The sequence below is a fragment of the Acartia tonsa genome, chromosome 12 (genome assembly GCF_053477335.1).
Source record: "Acartia tonsa isolate MP-2025a chromosome 12, ASM5347733v1, whole genome shotgun sequence".
NCBI classification, from domain to species: domain Eukaryota; kingdom Metazoa; phylum Arthropoda; class Copepoda; order Calanoida; family Acartiidae; genus Acartia; species Acartia tonsa.
The window spans coordinates 23679693-23704945 of NC_137271.1; the positions used below are offsets into that span (position 1 = coordinate 23679693).

At 31.0% G+C, this 25253-nt stretch overlaps 1 protein-coding gene across 2 annotated transcripts in view; it reads right to left on the bottom strand.

Moving 5' to 3' along the window:
- LOC145334321 (meiosis-specific nuclear structural protein 1-like) overlaps positions 1–25253 on the bottom strand; it is a 34879-nt gene that overhangs the window by 2848 nt on the left and 6778 nt on the right. Inside the window, exons 1-14 of one of the 2 annotated variants that reach the window (XM_080179733.1) lie at positions 14219–14257; positions 13114–13157; positions 12495–12535; positions 12039–12095; positions 8396–8505; positions 7659–7735; positions 6827–6890; positions 5983–6042; positions 5188–5260; positions 4839–4934; positions 3943–4013; positions 2078–2161; positions 1221–1306; positions 462–549 (exon numbers count right to left, since the gene is read on the bottom strand). In XM_080179733.1, the coding sequence (XP_080035859.1) occupies positions 462–549; positions 1221–1306; positions 2078–2161; positions 3943–4013; positions 4839–4934; positions 5188–5260; positions 5983–6042; positions 6827–6890; positions 7659–7735; positions 8396–8505; positions 12039–12095; positions 12495–12535; positions 13114–13157; positions 14219–14229 (962 nt within the window). In that variant the 5' untranslated portion in view covers positions 14230–14257. Of the gene's footprint in view, positions 1–461; positions 550–1220; positions 1307–2077; positions 2162–3942; positions 4014–4838; positions 4935–5187; positions 5261–5982; positions 6043–6826; positions 6891–7658; positions 7736–8395; positions 8506–12038; positions 12096–12494; positions 12536–13113; positions 13158–14218; positions 14258–25253 lie in introns of those variants that run through there. The other variant, XM_080179734.1, reaches the window with a different exon arrangement.

Here is a 25253-nt window from a genome sequence, read left to right on the forward strand (position 1 = left end):
TTCCTTTTCTCTAGCTTTCTATTCTTTTTCATGACAATTTAATCAATCAATCCTTAAATACCTTTTATTTTTCTGTCTATCTTTTTTTCTATTTTTCCTACCATTTTATCTTTTTATCTAATTATGTCTAACTATTTATCTATCTATTTTTATCCATTTTTATCCATACTTATTTCTTTTTCTAAGCTCTATTAATTAAATTACTGCGCGTTTATGTTACTTTATCTATTGATCTATTTAACCTATCTGTCTAAATATTTATCTATCTGACCTATCTTTCTATCTATCTATCCATCCCAACTATCTATACTTATTCCTTTCTCTAAGCTCTATTAATTCAATAACTGCACATTTATGTTATTACATCTATCAACCTATCAGTGGATCTATCTAGCCTATCTGTTTTTGTATTTATCTATCTATCCATCAATCTATCTATCTATCTATCCATCCATCCATACTTATTTCTTTTTCTAAGTTCCATAAGTTCAATGACTGCACGTTTATGTTCTTCTCTTTTCATCCTTTGTTTCTGTGCATTCATTTGCTCTGAAAAATAGGGTCATCTCAAAAAATACTTATGTAAAAAAATGCATATCTCATAAACGCTTATATGAAAAACGCCTATTTTTGAAAAATAGGGGTTATCTCAAAAAAATGCTATATAAACACTAATCTAAAAAAAATGCTAATCTTAGAAAACACCCATTTAAAAAATACACCTATCGCAAAATACGCCTATATAAAAAAGCCTTTCTCAGAACGCTTATCCCAGAAAACTCCTGTATAAAAAAACACTTATATAAAAAATGCCTTTCTCAGAAAACAATTGAATAACCTAAAATAAATACATATCTCTAAAACATCCAATAGGGAAACAGCGGAGGAACTATAGTTATATTACTGGTTATAGGGCCAGGTATTTTTTCATTTCATTCGCATGATGAGTCAGCTATAAAGTTTAGACACTGTTATTTAGTTAAACACAATCAAGGTTTATTTTCACTATAGAGGTTTTAAGATTAAGGAACCAGTGTAATTACTTTGGTATCCAAGGCTCTATAATCACATAATCTTATTTGTTGGCTCAAAAACTTTTACTGAATTTTATAGTTCTTAACAACTAGTGTCTATTTCTAAACATTTATATCAATAATATTTCAATCTACAGAATTGAGGGTTAATTTTGTTTATCATAAGTGGGGTGGGATAGAGTTTACCTATTTTATCATCCATGGCAAATTTTTCCATCATTTTTTGTTTCCACATCTCTTCTTCTTCTTTCTCTTTGTTTAGCCTTTCATTTCTGAAATAAAAATAGCTGAAAACCTTCCTAAAAGCAGTCTGACCGCCATGGATGTTTTATACTTAATTATGCACTATATTGATAGGAATGTTGACAAGAAGTTTCAGCCGTCTAACTTTTATAGGAGCTGAGAAAATCACGTTTTCCCCATTACGTTTCATACGGTTATTATAGAGTAGCTGCGCTATTGAAAAACAATGAATGATGATTATGTTTATGTATATGTGTGTCTGTCTGTGTATATGTGAGTGTGTCTGTCTGTAGCTTAAGATACTGCTAACCGCGGGACTAAGAGGGTTTTATTACTAAAAAAAACAATACTGCTTATATAAAACTAACAGGATGTTTGTTTGTTTTGTATATGTGTCTGTCTGTGTAAATGTGTGTGTCTGTCTGTATATTAAGATTATATTACTTGCTGGACTGAAATGGTTCTTAAAAATAACAAGATATCTCCCATTTACAAAAAGCTTCTTATAGGTTTTGAAGTGCTAGGACAATTCTTAAATGAGCAAGATACCCAAGGATCAAAAGGGATAAGACAATGACCGATAAAAATTAGTGGTTGAATCGTTTAAACACTCATCTTAATGAACCAACCAATCAAAATTCGCTAAATTTTTCAAAGTTATTAAGTAAACGTATAAGAAACGTTATAATAAAACTTTGGGGACTAGTGCAGTAAACAGCCAACTGTCCCCTCCCTCTATATCCCTGAAGATACCTGAACTGATTAGCCATAATGTGTCCCCTCCCTCACCCTAAAGATACCTGAACTGATTAGCCATAATGTTGGCATCTCTCAGGTATAATTTCTTCTTCAGCTCCTGTTCCAATTCTCGTTCATCACGTCTCCTGAAAATATAATAATCAGGGATCTTAAGGGATAAGACGATGGCCGATAAATTGATGTATATTCCCAATGATGATAAACATAATTGCCCCATATGTAGATTACAATTAGTGGCTGAATCGTTTGTACACTCAAAGAGTAGATGACCGCTAGGGGGCTTGATGTCGCTTTTGGTTCTAAACTCCGCGTTAATAATTGCAGTCACCCGACAGACAACCATCCCTTTTAATTGAACGACTTTTGTCTGATAAGTCCTAACACGACATGGTAATTTATTGCGCCTGTATTTGGGCCAATGCATTCCCCCTTGTATTTATATATAACTATTTACGTTTCGCACCTTATATAGCACCATTTTTGAACGTCTTTGGTATGGATCGGTGTGGTCAAGACTCTAACCCAGTTGAGGAAAGGCAGTCATAGAGAGAACATGTCTCTCTGTGCAAACATTAAAATAATTAAAAATGTGATACTAGTGAGTGACTAAATCAAACACATTTCAAAATGAAACTAAATTTATTTTTTTTTTTTGCTAACAATTGTAGCAAGTTTTTTTTCAAAAGTACTCAGATCAACTCACAAACACAAAAGGTAAAATTAGTAAAACAAACATAAAACAAAAATATTATGATATACAAACTGAAATACTTTTTTCATATCTGGTCAACATATAAACACAATATGCCCAATCCGCTGCTAATCAGACTATACTCTTACTCTTACAAAATAAAACTTTTTAAAATTAGAACAATCCCAAAAAAGAATGTTAAAATTGTTAGGGATGCACATTACTTGTCTGCAGGACAAGTCTTGATTAGAAGCTCCAAGTAATCCTTACTTAAACATCGAGAGAAATGGATGCACACAGAAAATAAAGATATTTATGTTAAGTACCTTCCTTAATAAAAATGTTAAATATTTCTTTATTTTCATATATAATAATTCATTTTAAATAAAATAACAACTATTTCTTTTTTACGCAACAAGAATTTGCTTAATAAGCATATCAAATATAACATTCATAAATAAAACAAGAATTTGCTTAATAAGCATATCAAATATAACATTCATAAATAAAAGTTTAACACTTTAAATTTTTTAAAATCATCTAATTTATTTCAGGAAAAAAGACTTGTTATCATAAAATAAATTACTTTAAAAGACAAATTACTAAAAATACTAAAATTACTAAAATACACTAAAAAAAACAAAAACTAAACAAATACCTAAACTACAAAAAATGACAAACATAAAAATAAACACTAAAAAACAAAATACTTTACAAAAAAAAATTACACTTTGAAAATACACTATAAAATAATACACTTTTAAAGTAAAAAATATGCAAAAATATAGACCTACATCAAAAAAACTTGACTTAATTAAAAATAACTCTCAACACAATAAAAAAATGAAATTATCAGCAAAAGTAGGTTTATATCAGCCTTCCTTTTCTCATCTCATTGGAAGCCTGCTGGTTTTCTTAAGCTTGGTGTAGCTTTAAAGCACTTTAAACTGTAACCCTGTAAATTTAACCTGGTCAACTGTAAGACTCCACTGATTGAAGCATATCATAGGAGGGTGTTGACCATGGTCTGCATGTTATATAAATTATAAATTTTTTATAAAATTGTAATCTTATCAAATGTAGATTCGAAAATATATATTCATTCATTCAACCCAACACCTCCCAAAGACAGCAAGATGACATGTTACCCATTACTCTAATGCCGCGGGTTAAAAAAATTCCAGAGTAGCTGTGTTACTTTGCAAGCTGACTTACCTTTCCTCCTCCTCCCTTCTTATTTGTTGGAGTTCCAACAATATTTGTTCTCGTTCTTTTGATTCAGCATCCTTTAAAGAGATCATGAAGAAATTAAAAGATTATTGATTAAACATCCTTTAAAGTGATTATGAAGCAATTATTAAAATATTGATTTAACATCCTTTAAAGAGATTATGAAGCAATTATCAAATTATTGATTTACCATCCTTTAAAGTGATCATGAAGCAACTATTGAATTATTGATTTAGAATCATTTAAAGTGATCATGAAGTAATTTTTAAATATTGATTAAAAATCCTTGAAAGTGATCATGAAGCAATTATTAAATTATAGATTCAGAATCCTTTAAAGTGATGATGAAGCAATTATTAGATTATTTATTCAGCATCCTTTAAAGAGATTATGAAGCAATTATTCAAGTTTAAAATGTCCAGGGATCTAAATGGATAATACAATGGCCAATGAATTTATGAACATCCCTAATGATGATTCTCAAAATTACCCTTCTGTAGATTACAAATTGTGGTTGAAACTTAATGATCCAACCAATCAAATTGTAATAAAAGTATCCAAAGTTGGTAAGGTAACATTTTTGAAAATATTATCATAAAACTTTGGAGACTAGTCTAGCCAAGTGTCCCCTCCCTCCCTGAGAAATATCAACAAAACAATGACAACAACATCCATAAAAGTGAAGCTCAAAAACAAAACACAAATAAAAGTTTCCAGAGTGTTCATGCAGATGATATGTTATAATAATTTGGGTATCAGTACAACTTACAGTCTAATGACCTCCCCTTCCCTTGGTATATAGGAGCATAAAAACAGACAGATGAACAGTTCGTATATTTTAAGAGATGTATATACAAGAGCTTAGCTGAAAACTATCTTACCTGTTGAGCAATTTTCTCCGCTAGCTTGATAACATTCTCATTTTTCAACATTCTTATTGACTTCTCTCTTTCCAGATTCTCTCTATCTCGAATTTCCTTAAATAAACATATTGATTTTTCGGAATTTTCCCTCAAAGTGCCCTGTTGAGCACGACACCTCTTCCTTTAGGTTGTTTTGGGTAAGCCCTGCAAATTATCTTAAAAGAGTGGATTTACCCTCCCCAAAACCTTCCCTTGATCTATTGCAAGTTTCACTGTAAAGGAGAACCATGTCGGTTCAAGAACCTTTGCTACAGACAGACACACTGAGACCAATATACATCCTGTTACTTTTAAACAAGGGTCATACCTTTGCCTGTAAAAACCTTCTAACATTTTCTTCTTCGAGTTGACTTTTCTGTTCCTCTCTTTGTTTCCATATTCTAAAAGGATGACATCGTTAAAATTTCTTCTCTCGTTTTATTTTATGAGTCGTATATTAATATAAATTAAGAAAACAGTTTGACTACTAGAAATCCCTTTTAATTTTGACGGATTATGACATCATATTGACCATATAAGATCCTCTATCAATGATAAGTTTAAACGATTAATCCTATTATATAAAGTAGTAAGGTTTTGTTTTGTTTGAAGCTTAAGGTTTTAAAATTTACTGAACCAATTGAGTTCTTTTTTTTAAAAGGAAGCTTTATATATGTATCGGGCTGGTTTTAGGCTATTTAATTTTGATATTTACGCCTTGGGATTGTTTTAGGCTATTTTTTAGTCTTCAAATACACTAATAATATAATATAATAATTCTTTCAAATATAAAATCTCCCTCAAAGTTATTAGTAAGCACAGAAACCCTCCTGCATTGCTATAATCCTGTACCAAATATAACCTAACCTATACCCTGACCTAAAGTGAAACACAAACACAAGGAACCCCTCCCCCAAGGACATCCAAGCTTTTTTTGGATTGGGGGGGGGGGGGGGTGTACATATCTTAGGCACCCATAATACTGATTAATCTCCCCCCTCGCGTTGGACATCCCTGACCTCCCCCCGCCCATTTTTTGGATTTGTTTTAACCTAAGGACCGGATGTAGAGATTTCTGTGCTCAACTTGGCATTTTTAGGGAAACTGCCCAAATCACACTTACTTTTGGCTGTCAATAAATGCTTGAATCTTTTCTTGGTTTTCTTTCTTGGCCTCCAATTTTCTAAATCAAAACTAATTTAACAAATTAATATGGATTTTAAATATTGTTGGAAAAGTCTAAACATAACCCCTCAATAACAGTAAATCTTCTCATGGGTCCTGGGATGGTTAAAAACCAGTTTGTGGGAAGGTTCTACTACCCTCTCAAGAGAAATCGCCCCGTAAGACATTATCCACTAGGGTGGGTGGATTTGGGAATTTTTATCTGAGACCTAAGTGGGAACCTACACTTGATTTATATAAGTATAATACACCTCTGTAAGATTTAAAATTTATCTAAAAATCGTTAGTGACCAGACTTACAAATATTTGTATATTTGTGAATGGAAGTAAAAAAATTTCTTGAATCTGAACTATGGCTTTATTGTGCTCCCTGAAAGCCTTGATGAGTAGAATCAGGTACTTTTGTTCTATTCAAAATATCTCGTTCCTTGCCTCAGAAATGACTAAAAAACACAATTTTTTAATGTTTATTGAGAATTGTCCAATTTGTAGAGGTTTTTTGAGATTTTCTCAGGCTAGGAACGAGATATTTTGAAAAGGACAAAAGTTCCTGATTCTACTCCTCAAGGCTTTATTCAATTCAAGGGAATTATAGAGTAGCTTAATCTTGATATTATTTTCAGAAATAAGGTATAACTAACAAGCAAAATAAGTCTAAAATAATATGTAAAGGTTTTAAATTCTAAAATGTGTGGACCCCTAACGAAAGCTAAAAATCAAAATAGGTTTCGTGATTTTTTTACTGCATTAATTTCGTTGTTCATGGTATGATTATTTTTTACCTTAAGAAATTTTGTTGGTTTTCTGTCTGGATTCTGTCTATGATTGCATCTATCATACTCTTTTCTAAAAAAACCGTTAATTTTTTCATGTAATTCCTAAAAGTTGGGAGTGGGGTTGTAGTCAAATGCTCTTATTAAGTCAAATTGTTCTTAATTCTGGACCTTTTTAAACACAGCCGCTTGTAGCGAATAAACCAAAGTCAATGATTAAAGAATAGTTGAGTAATTACTGAATCTTAAGCTTCAGACAAAAAAACCTTAGTACTGTATATAATAGGATAGACAGGTAGAGGGGGAACATTGGGCTAGTTAATACACTAGTTCTCAAAGTTTTATAATAACATTTTCTTATTCTTATTCGTTGGCTTAACAACTTTAGGAATGTTTATTTAATTTTGATTGGTTGGTCAATTTAGTTAATTGACAACGTTTCAACCACTAATTGTAATCTACAGAAGAGGTAATTTTGTGTATTATTATTGGGGATGCATATTAATTCATCGGTCTATGTCTTATCCCTATAGATCTCTGTTAGTCTGTGATGTAATAATAATTTATAGATTAAGACTTGCTGAAACTAACTGAGCAAACACAACTCTTTCTTACAATAAGTTACTATCGGATGCGCCCATAGCATAAAGGGACTCTTTATTCAAATAATAATATGAAGGGCGGGGGCAGAAAAATCCCAAGGAATCATCATGAAAAGATTGAAATCGATAGGACAATTTTAATATGTTTAAATACACCAAAAGAGCTAAACTTTTCGGACGGACGGACGGACGTACGGACTTACCCAAATTGATACTTTTGAAACTAAACATATTTAAACCTGCTAGAAATTGTTGGAATATTTTGTTTCGTTCTTGTTGTATCAACTCTAACTGCTCATCCAATTCTTTCTGGTATCTAATAATAGTTATTATATACATATTTTGTTTATCATCATTTGCGTTATAAATCAACTAGCGGCTAAGCCTCTAAAGGCCTCTAGGGGCACTTGAGGAGGTGGTAGTTAAATCCCAAAACCTATTTTCTTTTTAATTTAGAGATTTTTTTAGAAAAAAAAATTGGGGGGGGGGGCTGGGTGGGATATTTTATTTTAGTTTTTAGAAGGGGGGGGGGAATTTTTTTCTAGGGTGATTTCTCTTGGGAGGGTAGCGGTATCCAATCCCAAAATAGTTATAAACCTTATGAGAAGCTACCCTGTAAAGGAGAACCCGATCGGTTCAGCAGTTAGCAAGATCCTAGGTATAGCCAGACAGACAAACATCCTTTTACTTTATTATAAGGATTTAATGTCATTCTAAAAATCTACTAGATTTAGGTTCTTAATGAAATTATTATTTTTAAGATTACTCATTACTGTTATTATTTCAGAATTGTTTCTTTAGGTGGCTTTGCCCCAAGAGGTTTGATCAACCTATTTTTTTAGTGTTTTGGATTTAAAAAGAGAAAGTAAAAAAAAATTTAGGGGGTAGGGGTAGTCGATCCACCTTTTAAAATTTTATTTTTAATAAGAATTTTCTTTCGTTCTACTTTTTTATAACAGAATAAATAAAACCTTACCTAAGCCGTCTAATATTTTCATCTCTTATTTCTTTTTCTTCCATCATGATATTATTAATTCTCTGCTGTTCTATTCTATCATTCTCTTCCTGTCTTATTCTTTCTTCTTCCTAGAATAATTACTACTAGAGACCTCTAGCAAGATTATAAATATTATTAATTCTCTGCTGTTCTATTCTATCATTCTCTTCCTGTCTTATTCTTTCTTCTTCCTAGAATAATTACTACTAGAGACCTCTAGCTGCTCTATAAATATTATTAATTCTCTGCTGTTCTATTCTATCATTCTCTTCCTGTCTTATTCTTTCTTCTTCCTAGAATAATTACTACTAGAGACCTCTAGCTGCTCTATAAATATTATTAATTCTCTGCTGTTCTATTCTATCATTCTCTTCCTGTCTTATTCTTTCTTCTTCCTAGAATAATTACTACTAGAGACCTCTAGCAAGATTATAAATATTATTAATTCTCTGCTGTTCTATTCTATCATTCTCTTCCTGTCTTATTCTTTCTTCTTCCTAGAATAATTACTACTAGAGACCTCTAGCTGCACTATAAATATTATTAATTCTCTGCTGTTCTATTCTATCATTCTCTTCCTGTCTTATTCTTTCTTCTTCCTAGAATAATTACTACTAGAGACCTCTAGCTGCACTATAAATATTATTAATTCTCTGCTGTTCTATTCTATCATTCTCTTCTTGTCTTATTCTTTCCTCTTCCTAGAATAATTACTACTAGAGACCTCTAGCTGCTCTATAAATATTATTAATTCTCTGCTGTTCTATTCTATCATTCTCTTCCTGTCTTATTCTTTCCTCTTCCTAGAATAATTACTACTAGAGACCTCTAGCAAGATTATAAATATTATTAATTCTCTGCTGTTCTATTCTATCATTCTCTTCCTGTCTTATTCTTTCTTCTTCCTGGAATAATTACTACTAGAGACCTCTAGCGGCACTATAAATATTATTAATTCTCTGCTGTTCTATTCTATCATTCTCTTCCTGTCTTAGTCGTTACTCTTTCTAATAATATTACACGGTTGGACCCTCAGATGTCAAAACTTTATTTTAGTGTTTGGCCAAAATGACTTAGCAATTGTATCTGTAAGTACGTCTAATAACACCCTTTGCTATTTTTAAAATCCTAGAAATTTTTTTTTGCAAGAAAATTGCATAAATTCGCAACCTTTTTTAGAACCACTACATAACTCGAGTTTTAAAACTTTTTATATAAAATCCTTTTTACAAAAAATATCAATAATTACTTAAAATTAAACCTGAAAGAAAAAAAATCTCATTACACGTGTTAATTTGCATGTTTTAGGTCTTTTTTTGAGGAAAGTATAACTTCCACATTTTTGACAATAATTATATTTTTTTAACATTTCAAAGTAAAATATAATAAAACTTAAACGATTTTTCTTGAATTATCAGTTGAAAATTTCATCAAACATGTAATTTATGTGATGAAAATTTAATAAAATCATTTTTTGAATGTTTAGAATTACCAATTTTCTACATTTAAAACAAAATGTTAACAAAATTTAAAAACATTCTAATATATAACTTTAAAAATCAATAACATTTTATAAAATGATGTTTTAAAAAATAAATCATTAAAAGGTATTAAAATGCATTTTAAGTTGCTTAAAATTAAAACGAGAATATCTTTTTACACTTTATTCTTTGTAATAGAGATTAATCGTCATTTGCTGAAAATGAAACATTTAATAAACTAATTGAATCTTTTTGTGACCATATTTAAAAATTTTAATTTTTACACTAAGGTGTTTTTTAATAAAAATCTTTGTTAATTTCTGTTTTACAACAAAAAAAGAAAGGGACTTTTTTACTATTTCTAGGTTATCTTATGCAATTTAAACTATATAATATGAAATAAATTTTAATTGTCTTTCTTTTGAGCCACAAAACACTGTAAAATGTAACATATATGCAAAAATAACAATTTTTTTAATGAATATTATAATATCCTTATATGACATTGCGTCAGAGCTTATTCTTTAGATCATATGTTCATGAAAAGTAGCCATAACTTGGAGGGTTGCGCTATTTATTAGAATATTAAATAAACTTAAATGGTAAAAATATTAGCATATCCTTTGTTAATTCAAATGCTTTAGGTATATTATTCGGAAAGTTAGTTAAAAAAGAGAGAATTTGCTGTGTATACTGTTGAAAGACTTTCAAAAATGTGAATTACAAAGCAATCCTAAAAGATCGGGCCATAGGCGAGTCTTAGTCGATTCGGGGGTACGGGAGTTTTCTGATAGCAATTTGCGTTATTGGTATACAAGGTAAAAAACAACATTTTAAAGAAATTCTTTAAATAAAACCCAACGTGTATTGGCAGTACAAACATCTTCATGCTAGCAGACATATGTTTATCAAAATTAAAGAAAAGTATTTCCACAAGAAAAATTATTCAGGTTTCTACTTTATAATTTTAAATATTTTTTTTCTGATAAAATGTTTGACATATATCATATAATCATTTACCAAAAAAAATATTTTGATAATTTAGATTTCAGAGAATATGAAAACCCTCAAAAACTAAGACGACATTTTGCATCTTCTGCTATGACATTTAAGAAAAAAAATTAAAAAATCAAAATTTAGTATGAAAACTATTTTCATCGATTTTTCTGAAGGTATTATCGTATTCTATGGGTTTTTCATTATCATTTACTTATATCGAAAGTGCCAAACATTGTACCCTAACTTATTCATTTAATAAAAAACCAACCGTGATTAATAAATAGCGGCTACGCCCCTAGAGGCCCCTAGCGAAACTCGAAAACGTCAGCAAAGGTCTCGATTTTTTGGTTTTAGATGGTCTCCCCTAGTTAGGGAAAGGACATTGGACTGTTTATAATACTAGTTCCCAAAGTTTTATAATAAAGTTTTTGGGCATCTTCATTGGATTTTGATTGGTTGATTCATTAAGTTGGGTGTCCAGACGTTTCAACCGCCAATTTTAATATACAAAAGGGGTAATTTTGTGTATCATCACTGGGGATGTACATCAATTTATCGACCATTGTGGTATACCTTTAAATCCCTATTAAAAACTAGCGGCTACGCCCCTAGAGGCCTCTAGCGACACTACAAAATATTAGTAAAGGCCTTTTTGTTTAAAATTGTACCCTTGTACGAAGAGAAGCCCTGTAAGTCATACAATTGCGGTCTCTAGTGGCACTTTAAAATATTTTTTGAGGGAATATTTTTATTCTACGGACAATTTATATCGGGAGGGTGTAGGTATCCTTTCCAAAAATAGTTATAATTCTTCATATGATCTATAAAAAGATTCACTGTAAATGAGAACCATATCAGTTCAGCGGTTTATGAGATCTTTCAGTATGGACAAACATACACTTTTATATAAGGATAATTGCATGTTTTTAACCTTTTATACCAAAGTACACAATTATGCAGTTACACAGTGGTACCTACCATAGTTCAATAAATAAACTTGATATAGCATTTGCTTTTTAAAGTCCTTTAGTGTACATACAAACTTACCCCAACGTTAAATGTTGGCATCATTGTTTGAATTTAAGATGGATAATAGACAAATGACAGGACACTTTCCGCGCGCTGTCACAAAAAAACTCTACCTGCTTTTGTAATTTTCTTTCTGCAACCTGAGCTGACCGCTCTTTGTTTATATAGGCCTAAACAGAAAGGGTCGGTAAAGTGTTTGTAGTTTGAAAACATATAATATTATATTTAGGCCAATTGCAGTTAACGGTAAAATGTTAATGAAACGACTATCTCCAAAAATGTATGGACTTCTAACGGCCAAACTATGGACTGTATAGATTATTATCGTAAAAATTTTAATCGACAAAAAAATGCCTACAAATAATCTGGAATAGTCATTAATCAATAATGCACAGTTTTCTCGCAGTCCACATAGATGCGCAAAAAGCCTAATTTATTTTAAGTGGCATTAGAGGCCTCTAGGAGCCCAGCCGCTAGTTGATAAAATTGTAATTAGAAAGCTTTTTGAATCTTTCATCCGTAGAAGCGTGAGCCGTTTAAAAGATATTTAATGTAATTAGCTACATAACCTGTTCCAACTGAGCAGCCAGCTGACGCAATTCTGGGCTTCCTAAAAGAAATAAAGAGAATAGTAGCTTACGCAATAATCCGCAAAGTTGTGAGTTAGATTCCAGTCAAATGCGCTTATTGGGTCAAACTGTTTTTAAATATGCGTTTAATTATACTATGCATTTGGTCAACATAAAGAACAGTTAGACTTAATTAGCGCATTTGACTGGAAGCTATTGCGTAAGCTACTATTCCCTTTATCAGGTATAAGGCATAACAAACAAGCAAAACAAATCTATTGGGGGCAGATGAAAGGTCGTCAATTATTATGACTGTTCCCTAGACCCATAAGTAGCTTCACAGAAAAGAAGAACCATATCAGCCTAGCGTTTTACGAGATCTTAAGTACAGACAGACACACAGACAAATATCCTGTTACTTTAAATCAAAGCTCAAAATTTATTTATACTATTTAGCCTTTAAAAATCATTATTAAGCCAAATAGTATTGGATTTAAGACATTTTTATCCAATGCACTGATTATGTTACAAGCGAGAAAATAATACTGCTTTGCGTATAAATAGCGGATAAGTTGGTGGGAAAAAGTTTTTTGTTGAAATATCCCTCCTTAAAATTTACCTTGAACAATTTTCTGTCTCACTCGGTCTTCTGGTAAATATTTTCTAAATAAAATAAATACAAGGATGACATCATCCATAAAAGCGAAGCTCTAAAACGGTAAGACAAACGGACATTAACACTAGTAGAGTGTCAGAACTGAAAAAATCACAATGTAAATTAATGAACGTTGAAGATTGTAAGTAAATTTGTTAAAAAACTGCTTAAATACAGGATATTGTTTAAAAACATACTTTCATTTATAGGACTTAATTATAGAGATGCTTTGCTTATAATATTGTATTTTGTTGTTATAAGAATCAGTATTCCAAAAATCAGAACAATCGGATAATTTTATCACATAAAAATTAGTTGTTAAAAAGGTTACAAATCAACATGTTAAAATGGACGTACGGACATTCTAGTAACAATTATAGAGTTGCTACGCTTTCTAAATTGTACCTAAGAATCATCATGCAAGTTTGGAATCGAAAGAACAATTCTAACCTGTTTAAATTAACGAAAAGAGCTAACTGTCTGTGACGTACGTACGGACGGACCGACCCTAATTATAGAAAAGCTTCGATTTTAAAAAATAATAATAATCTTTTCTCCTTCAATTTCCTCTTGTTGCTGCGTTCTTTTTGGACAAAATTGTCTTTGTTTTTAATTGAAAAAAAATTAGTTATATATCGTATCGTAATATACACAGCTTTTCGCGGATATTAATATGAAAAAATACAAGATTACAACCAACTTTGTTAGCCCCGAGAGGCCCAAGTTTCAGGCTAACAAATCTAGTATTTATTTTATGATTTTCATTTGAATATTCGAAAAAAATTGTCTTTAATACAATGCTATACTTGAGTGCCTAGTTGAGTACTAAATCCCCATATTATGAAATTAAATTGAGACGAAGCCCAATCTGCACCACTTTTGATTCCTGTGATGTCATAAAATGAGGGAGATGAGAGGAAAAGTGGGAAATAAAAACCCTAATAAAAAAGAAGGAGAATCCTTCATTTTTATGCCGTCACAGGAATCAAAAGTGATACAATAGTGGTGCAGATTGGACTTCGTCTAAAATTGAAAATAAGGAATCCAAACTGGAAATAGATTTACAAACCTTGGAATCATTTTAAATAATGTTGTAACAGTAACAATTCTGAAATTATAATAATAATCTATAAAATTATCAGAGGGAAAGGGAACATTGGGCTGTTTTATTACACTAGTCCCCAAAGTCTTATAGTAACTTTTTCTAAATAGCTGAACAACCTTTGGGGATATTTGTGTAACATTATTAGGGATGTATATCAATTTATTGGCCATTGTCTTATCCCAACAACAAAATTTAGAGCGGCAGTATATGGACTTACATCCCAAATTATGATTAACAAAATATCCCGACATTTGTACATGAAGATTTTTGGTTGATTGAAAAATTTAGACAATTTTCTAGTTTAAATTTAAGTACCCGATGTTTATAAGCCAGCGAACGCGAGAGCCTGATAATAATATTTAGTGTACCACATAAAAAAATATAGCTCTGAGAATAAAAAAATCAAAGTATCGGTGAATTTTATAAATCAAAAAACATAAACTGGTTTTCATGCTTTTTCATGCAGTATGGCTTCGATAAACCAGTTAAAATCCGTTGGTTTAGAACCGGTTCTCAGTCATTCTGACTATCGTATCGTATTATGTCCAGTTTTCTACGATTTAAATGTAAAATCATAAAATTAAAACCATTTTTGTTAGTCCGTGCCTCCGGCATCTCTAGGCTTACAAAATTGGTTAAAATCTTACAATTTTTATTTTAATAACCGCGCAAAGCTGTCTATGATAGGATGTTATAAATAACTATTATAATATATCATATTTAGTGAATTATTGACAAGATATATTGGATTTTATTATCATTGTAACTTTATAACAGTGTCACTTCAACTGTTCTTTGCACTGAAGTCAAATACATACTAAAATAAAAACCAAAATTACATAGTTTTACTTAATATCGTAGATTAATTATTAAATAGATTTTTAAATTAAAATATTAAAGTAAGACAATAGAGGTGATTAGAGCTAAATTACTGTATGTCCCCTTTCCGAGGACCCTGTGCCAAATTTTATTTGGGTCTTTAAAAATCAACCAAGCCGCTACAAAAGAGCAGAAAGCAATATACAAGCAGACGAAGAAGGCCCACAACAGGGGGATCCAGGTAGTTGTCTGGTTGTGGTTATACATCTTATACCTTAGATTTATTATTAGAATATACATAAAAAAAACACATAGGAGGTATGTATTCCAAGGGGTAAGGAACGCAGAAAATAGCTTAAAACTATCCCAAAATTCAAATCTAGAAATTAAATAGTCTAAAACTATCTGGGGACCTATGTGAAGCTTTTTATGAAATAATCTATATGTAATTTCTTGGACGTATTGACTGGAAAAAATTTTGTAGTCAATTTTGATTTGTTCCTCCAGTAGGAGGGGAGGGGTAAAGTAGTGAATGCGGGTATCATTTTTTAGCCAGCTTGAAGTATTACTTTTTTATTAGAATGTATGAAACTCTGGTGCAACATTCAAGTATTTATATATCAATTCATAAAATGGAGAACTCCATCGGTTAAGTAGGTATAGAAGTCTTAAGCAAGAGACGAAAAAACCTTTACTACTTTTAATTATAAGATGGTTTCTGCGCCCCTAGTCTAGTGGGTGGAAAATAGCCTTAAACCACCATAAGAGGTATTTGAGTTTTCCCTGAAACCATAAACCAGGCATTTGTGAGATCTTTAGCTTTAACCAAAAAAAAACCTTCGTCCCAATCTCAACTGTAATTTTAATATAATCTTGAAATATAACTTTAACTCTATGTTTTATTTTTAATCAATGAATAACATCCCTTTACTATAGTATATTTCTACAGAGCTTTATATTATTTTATTACATGAATATTACAAATGTACATTAGCCTCTAACAGCAATGTGATTATACTAATTTTTTAACTTTAAAATTTTGATTACTAAGCCGGCTTTCTACCTAACAAGGATGACAACATCTTTAAAGCAAAGCTCTGAAATCAGGGGCGTCCAAGCTTTTTTATTTGGGAGGGGGGGTAATCTTTATTTCATAGAGCCATTTTTTTTTATTGGGGGGGGGGGGGGGGGGGTAATCACCCCTTTCCCCCCCCCCCCCACCTGGACGTCTATGTCTGAAATGGTAGGACAAATGACATTAACACTTGATTAGAGTGTCAGAACTTAATAATCAGAATATAAATGTATTAAAGTGGAACGAAACAAAATTGTAAGTAGATCTGTTGAAAAATTGCCTAAATACAGGATATTTTTAAGGACATACTAACATTTTTAGGACTTGATTCCAAACATTAGACCAATCGGATAATTTTATCACATTTTGTTAAAGTTTGTTAAAATGGAAGTACGGACTTTCGTGTAACGATTATAGAGTTGCTTCGCTTTCTAACTCGTACCTAACTAATATAGCAATCATCATGCAAAGTTTGAAATTGATAGGACAATTATAACATGCCTAAATTAACGAAAAGAGCCATCCGTTACAAACGAACGGACGTACCGACCCTAATTATGGAGAAGCTTCGCTTTTAAAAACCATACCCTGTTATCAATGGAACGTAGTAGTGGGGGGGGGGGGGGGGGGTGAGTAAGCAACTAAAAATAATCCCCCTTTTTCCCAAATATTGCCATGACAACCGAAATATAGTAGTAATCATGGAGGGAGGGAACATTGGACTATAAATTGCACTACTACCCAAAGTATTATAACCACGTTATTTTATTTGTTGACTAAAAACTTTGGTTACTATAATTGGATATTAATTGGTTAATTCTAAATTAGTAGTGTTCAAACTTTTCAACCAATAACTTTTATCTACAAATGGGTTATTTTATTTATCATCATTGGGGATATAAATTAATTTATCGTTCATTGTCTTATCCCTTAAGATCCCTGAGATGTATGGAATAATCAGGGCAGGGATCTAAAGGGACAAGACAATGGTAGTTAAATAGATGAATATCTCTAATGATGATAAACAAAATTACCAAGATTATTACAACATTATTATTTAAAAGATTCTATGCTTTTATTTTCTACAAATAAATAGAATTTCTAGACCAACAAATTATACAGGGTGTTTCAAGAGAAATGTCTTTTTTTAAAACTTAATTATGCATAGAAAATAAAACAACTATGTAAAATGCTTTATATAATTGGAAAACCTATTGTGGGACATTTATTTTTCAAATATTTGAAAACTAGCCTACAGCTCACGTTGTTCGTTGGTCTGTAATGCTCTTGAGAATATTAAATATCCGTACTGGAAAGGTAGAAGGCTAATGCAATTATTAAGGTATAAAATCCGATCAGTTAAGAATTTGTAGAGGGCCCGATCTTTCAGGGTTAAGACAGAAGACTTATTTTATGTTTGCTGACCAATGCACCTCTACTCTAAGAATAATATTGTCTGTCGGTCTATCGGTAATGCTCTTAAATAATTTTTCCAGCTTTTATCGAAGATATTTTTTGTGTAAAGATTCACTATGCATCATTTTTTTATATGTCTGTCTGTTGTGCACCCTTTTTGCTTTTATTTGCTTTGCCTTTTGTTTTTTTTTAAATTCAAGAGCTTCTATAGTTATGGTTGTTGTCATCCTTATTTACCTGTTAAATGTTAGTAGCGAAAAGTTTAAAATTTTTATTCCTTACTTAGTCCGTTATTCTGTCTATAGAATACTAATATTTTGTGTGAAGTTTTGTATGACCACTGCACTGATCATCGTTCGTCTGTCTGTTGGTTATGCCGCGTTTTCTTCTTTTTGCTTTTGAGTTTTACTTTTACTATTAGGATTTTTGCTACTTATGGATATTATCATCTTTGTTGATGATTTTTAAACTCAGGGATCTTAGGAAATAATGTTTTATATTTATTTTACATCCCCCATGATGATAAACAGGGGTAAGCCTTCTCTTGATTTAAAAGTTTGAACACTTCTTGTTTAGAACTGACGAAACACTTATTAGGTTTTTTAGTCAAAGTGGTTACTAAACTTTGGTTAACAGTGTAATTTACAGTCATGTGTTACCTCCTTCCCTGAGGAAAAGAAATTTTGGAATTGAAATTATCCTTCTTACTCTATAATTCACTCTAAAATGATTGTTTTCTCAGCTGCTATAAAAATTAGATGGCTTAAATTTTTAATCAAGATTATAATAGACATTTGTTATTATAATTGCTTATTGCTTATTTATATTTCAAAATGTCCGTCCGTTCGTCTGTTGGCTAGGATTAGAGGAAAAAGTAATTTTCTCATTTGCTATTCAATGGCTGAAAATTGTGTTAATATTTCCTATATAGCTTGCCAGTATGGACCATATCTATTGGTTAGTTCTTTCATCCAGTAAAAGAGAAGGAAATGGGGTAAAAGGGTTGTATAATGTTAATGGTCTATTTCTTGTTAAAAGCCAAACTTTTCTACAGTGGGGGTTGATCTGTCCATCCGTACGTCCCTAACAGATAGTTCTGATAGCCCTATCACCATGACGTTAGTATGTCCAAATAAAATAACTTTTATTTAAGCTATTAAATGACATATTTACTTAAATTTTTGCTGAAATCTAAATATTTTCTCTTGTAAGTGCAGTTACTCTATATTTCTTAATGTTCTTTAGTAGAATTGATTAATGTTTCTATTTTACGGATTTTATCATCCTTGTTAATGTTATTAATTATCAGAGATAATTACTCTTTTTAAATACTATTGCTCCTTGCCTTACAAATTTTATTCTCTTATTCTTCAATTAAATGTTCATTTTATCATCTCTTCAAATTCAGCTTGTAATAAAATTAGAATGCCTATGATTAATTATGTACTCCCCCCCCCGTCTCTCTTTGTCTTTCTTTCTCTCACTCCCCCCCCCCCCCACCCAACCTCTCTCTCTCTCTCATTCTCCCGTTCTCTCTCGGTCTCCCCCCTTTCTCTTTCTATCTCTCTCGCTCCTTCTCTTTTTCTCTCTCTCTTCATATATACGTTACACATAATGATTTGACTTTAACATTTTACGTTAAAATATCTGTTTAATATATATTTAATCAGTAATTATTAGTTTTATATTTACACCCAATGTAACAAAACACGATTTAACGTTTTGCTCCATTTTTTTTATCATATTGTAAAGATTGAAATCCTAATATTCTTCATTTCAATTTATCGTCCTCAAAGGGTTGAAATGTTTAGTTCAATATCTGACCACATTACGGGAGTGTCGCATGAATCATTTCATTTTAAAACTAAGTTTTCTTAGATTTACTATAATATAAAATTAAGTTTTCTGTTTTATGAATAGAAATCAAATACTTCAATGTTATTTAAATAGCAACATGAATTAAAAAAAACTAAATTTATGATGCTAAAAGTAGAATAATGGGTCTTAACGTTCTGGTCAATGAGAATTTAATAGGAATTATTGGAGCACTATGAGTTTTATACACTATACTCTTGGAAGATTCGAGCTCATTTATAGACGTTTATTTCCTATATAGATCTGTCATGGATCTTGATGCAATAAAGCAGGCTGTTTTGTAAATGTTAAAAATTGGAAGATTTCATTAAATAAAAGTAATCGCAAATATACTTAGTAAATGATTATTTCAACAAATTATGCCCTAAAAACCGGTTTTTCCAAAGGCCTTTTTTTAAAAGATTTATTGATTTAAAGGTTGTAAAATAATGCGCACTATTTTAAATTCAAATTGCGCAGCTTGTGTTTATAGTAGAAAAATGCTATGCATATCGTTAGAATCGTCATAAGCTCTGTTTTTTAATATATAAAAACCATTCCTACGTGCTACGTATAGTATAGGATCTAAGAGCTAAAATGTTCCAATTACTTAAAACTTTTCAACCTTTTTCTCACATTTTTCAACGTAGCTCTCCTAAACTACGAATAGCACAAAAACGGGTCTTATATTTTCAAAAGCTAGAGCTGATGACGGTTCAAACGGTATGCGCAACATTTTTCTACTATTTACACAAGCCACGCAATTTGAATTTTAAAAATGTGTGTATTTTTTGCACACCCTATAAATCCATAAATCTTCGAAAAAAAGGCCTTTGGAAAAACCGGTTTTAAGAGCATAATTTGTTGAAATAATTTTTTTCAAATATTTGAAACATAAATGTCCCACAATAGGTTTTCCAAATATGTATATAAAGCATTTTACATAATTGTTTTATTTATTTACCTCAATTATTTTATGTTAAAGATAATTTAGGTATTTACATATTTTAAAAATTAAAATGACGTATTAGAAAGGTGTTCAGAAAAAAATAAATAAATTGATTTTAAATCCTAATCTAAGCTCTCTCACAAGCAGTGTTACATAAAATGGCTCAATTTTTTTGCTTAATAATATTGAAAAAAAAGAAATAAAATCCGAATTGATAGGTGTAAAATATTCAAAACCATGGCTATGCTAACCACAGTTTAAATAAGATTGTCAGGAAAGCATTCATTGCAGACAGCCTTAGTACATACTGTTTCAACTTGAATCATTAAATAAGCTGTAAGATTTTTAATAAACATTTTACGTGGTTGATAAGAATTAAGAAGATCATTAAAGCAATTTTTATTCCAAAGGTTAGGTAAACAAAAGTATGGGAGATTCTCAATGCTTTTGTATCTAATATTAGGGATATAAAAATGATTACCATCCAATCTCCTGTTGTTTCTTATATTATTATAAACCTCGTTTTTTCTTTATAATCATACATGAAAAGAAGTTTGGAGTAATCTACTAATTGGGGGAGAAGCATAATATGTAATTTATTAAACTTTTCTGCTGTTTGTGAGTTATATTTAGTACCAGTAATTATTCTTATTGCTTTTTTTCTGTAATTTAATCAATGGTTCAAGGTAAGATTTAGGACAGGATGACCAAATTGGTAAACAATACAATAAATGAGAATAAATGAACGAATAATAAATGATGATTTAACCAATCAAGCCTTGACTTGGGACCCCTTCACAGGAAAAAGGAAGCCAGGTAGACCAAAAACAACCTGGAGGAGGGAATTCCTTGAGGAACTGAGAGCTGAGAATTTTTCATCTTTCAGTGAAGCCTTTACTGAGGCCCAATTCAAAGATAAATGGAGAACCATTGTGCGTGGCCTATGCTCTGGAAAGAAGAGATAAATGGCGATGATGATGACTGAAATCACCAGTAATTCTTGTACAATACACAGGTAACTTTTGTAACTCCCAAACCCATATTTTTCCTAAATTTTTGGCTGTAAATTTATATATTGCTCTAACATCCAATGAAATTTGGCTTTTAATATTTTATTATAGCATCACCAGAAGAAATTGAATTTCTTTAAAAATATTATAATTTATTAATTTCACTGTTATGATTATGTATTGTTCTCATTCTTGTTTCTAGAAATCAATTTAGACCACTAAAAAGAAAATTTTTCAATGCTTCTATGTATAGGTTTAACAATTTTCTAGGTTAAACACAACTCTCAACATTTTAACATTTGAAAACATCATTATATTCTAGCTAACTTCTAATTCAATTTCTAACATGCTAGATAATATGCTATATGAGTGCTCTTAGAGTCAAAGCTATCAGAGTAAATTAATATATATGTCAGATAATCAAAACTGATGAATTCTAAGACCCATAAAGTGGATACTCAGAAGCCTTATCATAAAATAGGATGACAACCAGTGGCGTGCGAACCGAAGGGGGCATTTGGGGCAATCGCCACCCCCTAGCAACCAAAACGCCCCCCCCCCTAGCCACCGCCATAAATGTTGAAAAATGCCCCGTTTTGCCCCCCCCTCCCTGGTCAACAAAAATGCCCCTTTTTGCCCCCTACCCTACAAAAAGCAAAACTATCCCAGTTTCTAAAAAAAAAGATCAAGAAATACTCAAAAAAAAAATTTGGGCGCTTCGCGACAATCAGACAGTTATTATTCATCTAACCTTACCAAATAAACTAGTGTAGAAACTAGGTTATAATCTCTTTTCACTGAACATAACAAACCAGGTAATAGGAAGTACTTTATTTTGTATAATATAAACTTTTTACCAAAGAAATTTTGTACATCCCCAATGATGATACACAAAATTACCCCTTATATAGATTACAATTAGTGGATGAATTGTATGGAAACTGAACTTAATTAACCAACCAATCAAAATTCCATTAAAGTCCCCAAAGTTGTTGAGCCAACAAATAAGAAAATTTTATATGAAATATTGGGGACTAGTGTAATAAATAGCCCAAAAACCCCTCTTTCCCTGTATATTTGAAGAAAAAAATTAGCGCTTTGCGCCCTTCCAAATAGTTTCTGCTTTTTATCACATTGTATATTTTGTTGTTATTTCTATAAAATCATTTGTAAACATCAAATATTTAATCAAAAAGTTATTTTACATAAAAAAAGAAAAAGCGTTGATATTTATCTAAGCCTTTTTCTCAACACTGTATGTCTGTCTAAATGAATATGAATATGTCATATTAATTTCAGGATAAGTTTATCATTTTTTGTGTACAAACCCTTACAAAAAATATGTTTTTTTTATGGCAATTTTCATTAAAAACCCTTCAAACTAACCTCGCTCTATATTCCTAACTTGATAAAATACGCCACTCTTATAGTCTTTAATTAATTTTATTTCAAAGGGGTAATATATATAAGTGCCATTTGAAGAGGGTGGGATATGTTGATATAACTTTTCAGCTACTCTATAATTCACTATGGCTGTCAGTTCGTAATGCTAAGGGGGAAATGTGATTTTCTCAACTGCAATTAAAGATAGAAGGCTAAAACTTAATGTTTACATTCCCATCATTATGGAGTATAATTAACTATTAAAAATTCATGAAGGTCGGACTGCTTTTCAGGACGTTTTTATCTATTTTTGTATCTTTCACAATTCCCCCATTGTTTGGTCCAATTTACAAAATTTTTGTAGATAAGGGTATCAAAATATAGTCCCTTTCGTGACATTACCTCTTAAGGGGCGTTTCGTCGTATTTTCATAGTAGCTTTTCCCCTATGTATAGCCCCTGCGGGTTAATCACCTAGCCTAACTTAACCTATAATAACCTATTAAAAGCTACTGTGAAAATACGACGAAATGCCCCTTGAGAGGCGTTGCCACAAAAGAGACTATACCTCAAAGTTTTCCATATTTCTAAGAGATTTTGTATCTGTGGATGAAAGGACAAGTGTTTTTTTTACTTTTACCATAGTACTTTTTTTTTGAAGATGCTTTCTAGCATAGACGTCCAAGGGGGGGGGGGGGGTAAAGGCGTGATTACCCCCCCCCCCACCCCCCAAGTGAATTTTGGATTTTCAAATTTTACCCCCCCCCCCCAAAAAAAAAATAAAAAAGCTTCCCTCTATGATATAAAGATTACCCCCCCCCCTCAAATGAGTTTAGGGGTGCCGTATTATTCAATGCTTCTGCTTTTAATATTTGTTTTTAATTTAACATCATAATCCAAGCTTCCTCTAAATCTCAGCTTTTTGTTATGGATCTAAGTATGGTACAGATACTTGGAATATAAGAGCTATTATAAATATAATTTAAGGAATTTTTCATCTGAAATAATATCTAATGTATTACAAACAAAGTTTTATTACTTAGAATTATTTTTTTTTCTCATAAATAATCATGATATTTAATATAAAGATTTATTTGATATAATTGTAGCCTTTAAAATTAAAAAATCTTTCTACATTTGAAAACGATTTAAAAGGCAATTGGGAAGCATTGCTTTTTGATTTGCTATAATTTATAAAATAAAATGTAATAGTTATGCTTAAAATATCTTAAAAGATTAAATTTCAAGTTTCTTTTAATGAAATCATTAGGACTCTAATTAGTGCCACTTATCGTATATACATGATTAATTATGCTAAAGGCGTGATTACCCCCCCCCACCCCCCAAGTGAATTTTGGATTTTCAAATTTTACCCCCCCCCCCCAAAAAAAAATAAAAAAGCTTCCCTCTATGATATAAAGATTACCCCCCCCCCCCCTCAAATGAGTTTAGGGGTGCCGTAGGCACCCCCAAAATTTTTATTTTCAAATTTTTACCCCCCCCCCCCCCCAATGAAATAGCTTGTACGCCCCTGCTTTCTAGCTCCCATCCCTTCAGTCATTGCAGGTTGGGGAGAAGGGATGGGGGAGAAGGGATAAGGACTAGAAGTCCTATAATCAAATAATCCCACCCCTTAAAACGCCCATATTTAAAATTAGTATATATAATCAAAATGACAGTAGAAAAACAAACATAAACACATGACTTGTTTGGTTTCAGAACTGAAAAATAAGAATATAAGCAAAGCAAAAGTAAATTTGTAGCAAAACTGCTTAAAAATAGGTTTCTGTTTGAGGACATGATTGCATTATTAGGGCTTTATTTTGGAGATGGTTTGTCCTAGGATCAGTATTGCAAATGTCAGATTAATAGGATAATTATATAACATAAAAATTTATTGTCAAAAGTGTTTAAAATCAACATGTTTGAAATTATTCAATGCTTCTGCTTTTAATATTTGTTTTTAATTTAACATCATAATCCAAGCTTCCTCTAAATCTCAGCTTTTTGTTATGGATCTAAGTATGGTACAGATACTTGGAATATAAGAGCTATTATAAATATAATTTAAGGAATTTTTCATCTGAAATAATATCTAATGTATTACAAACAAAGTTTTATTACTTAGAATTATTTTTTTTTCTCATAAATAATCATGATATTTAATATAAAGATTTATTTGATATAATTGTAGCCTTTAAAATTAAAAAATCTTTCTACATTTGAAAACGATTTAAAAGGCAATTGGGAAGCATTGCTTTTTGATTTGCTATAATTTATAAAATAAAATGTAATAGTTATGCTTAAAATATCTTAAAAGATTAAATTTCAAGTTTCTTTTAATGAAATCATTAGGACTCTAATTAGTGCCACTTATCGTATATACATGATTAATTATGCTAATACAGGGTGTTTTTTTTAATAAGACAAAAATATTACTTAATTTAACCCACTTGTCATTGACAGAAGTTAATGATCTATATCTTAATTTCTT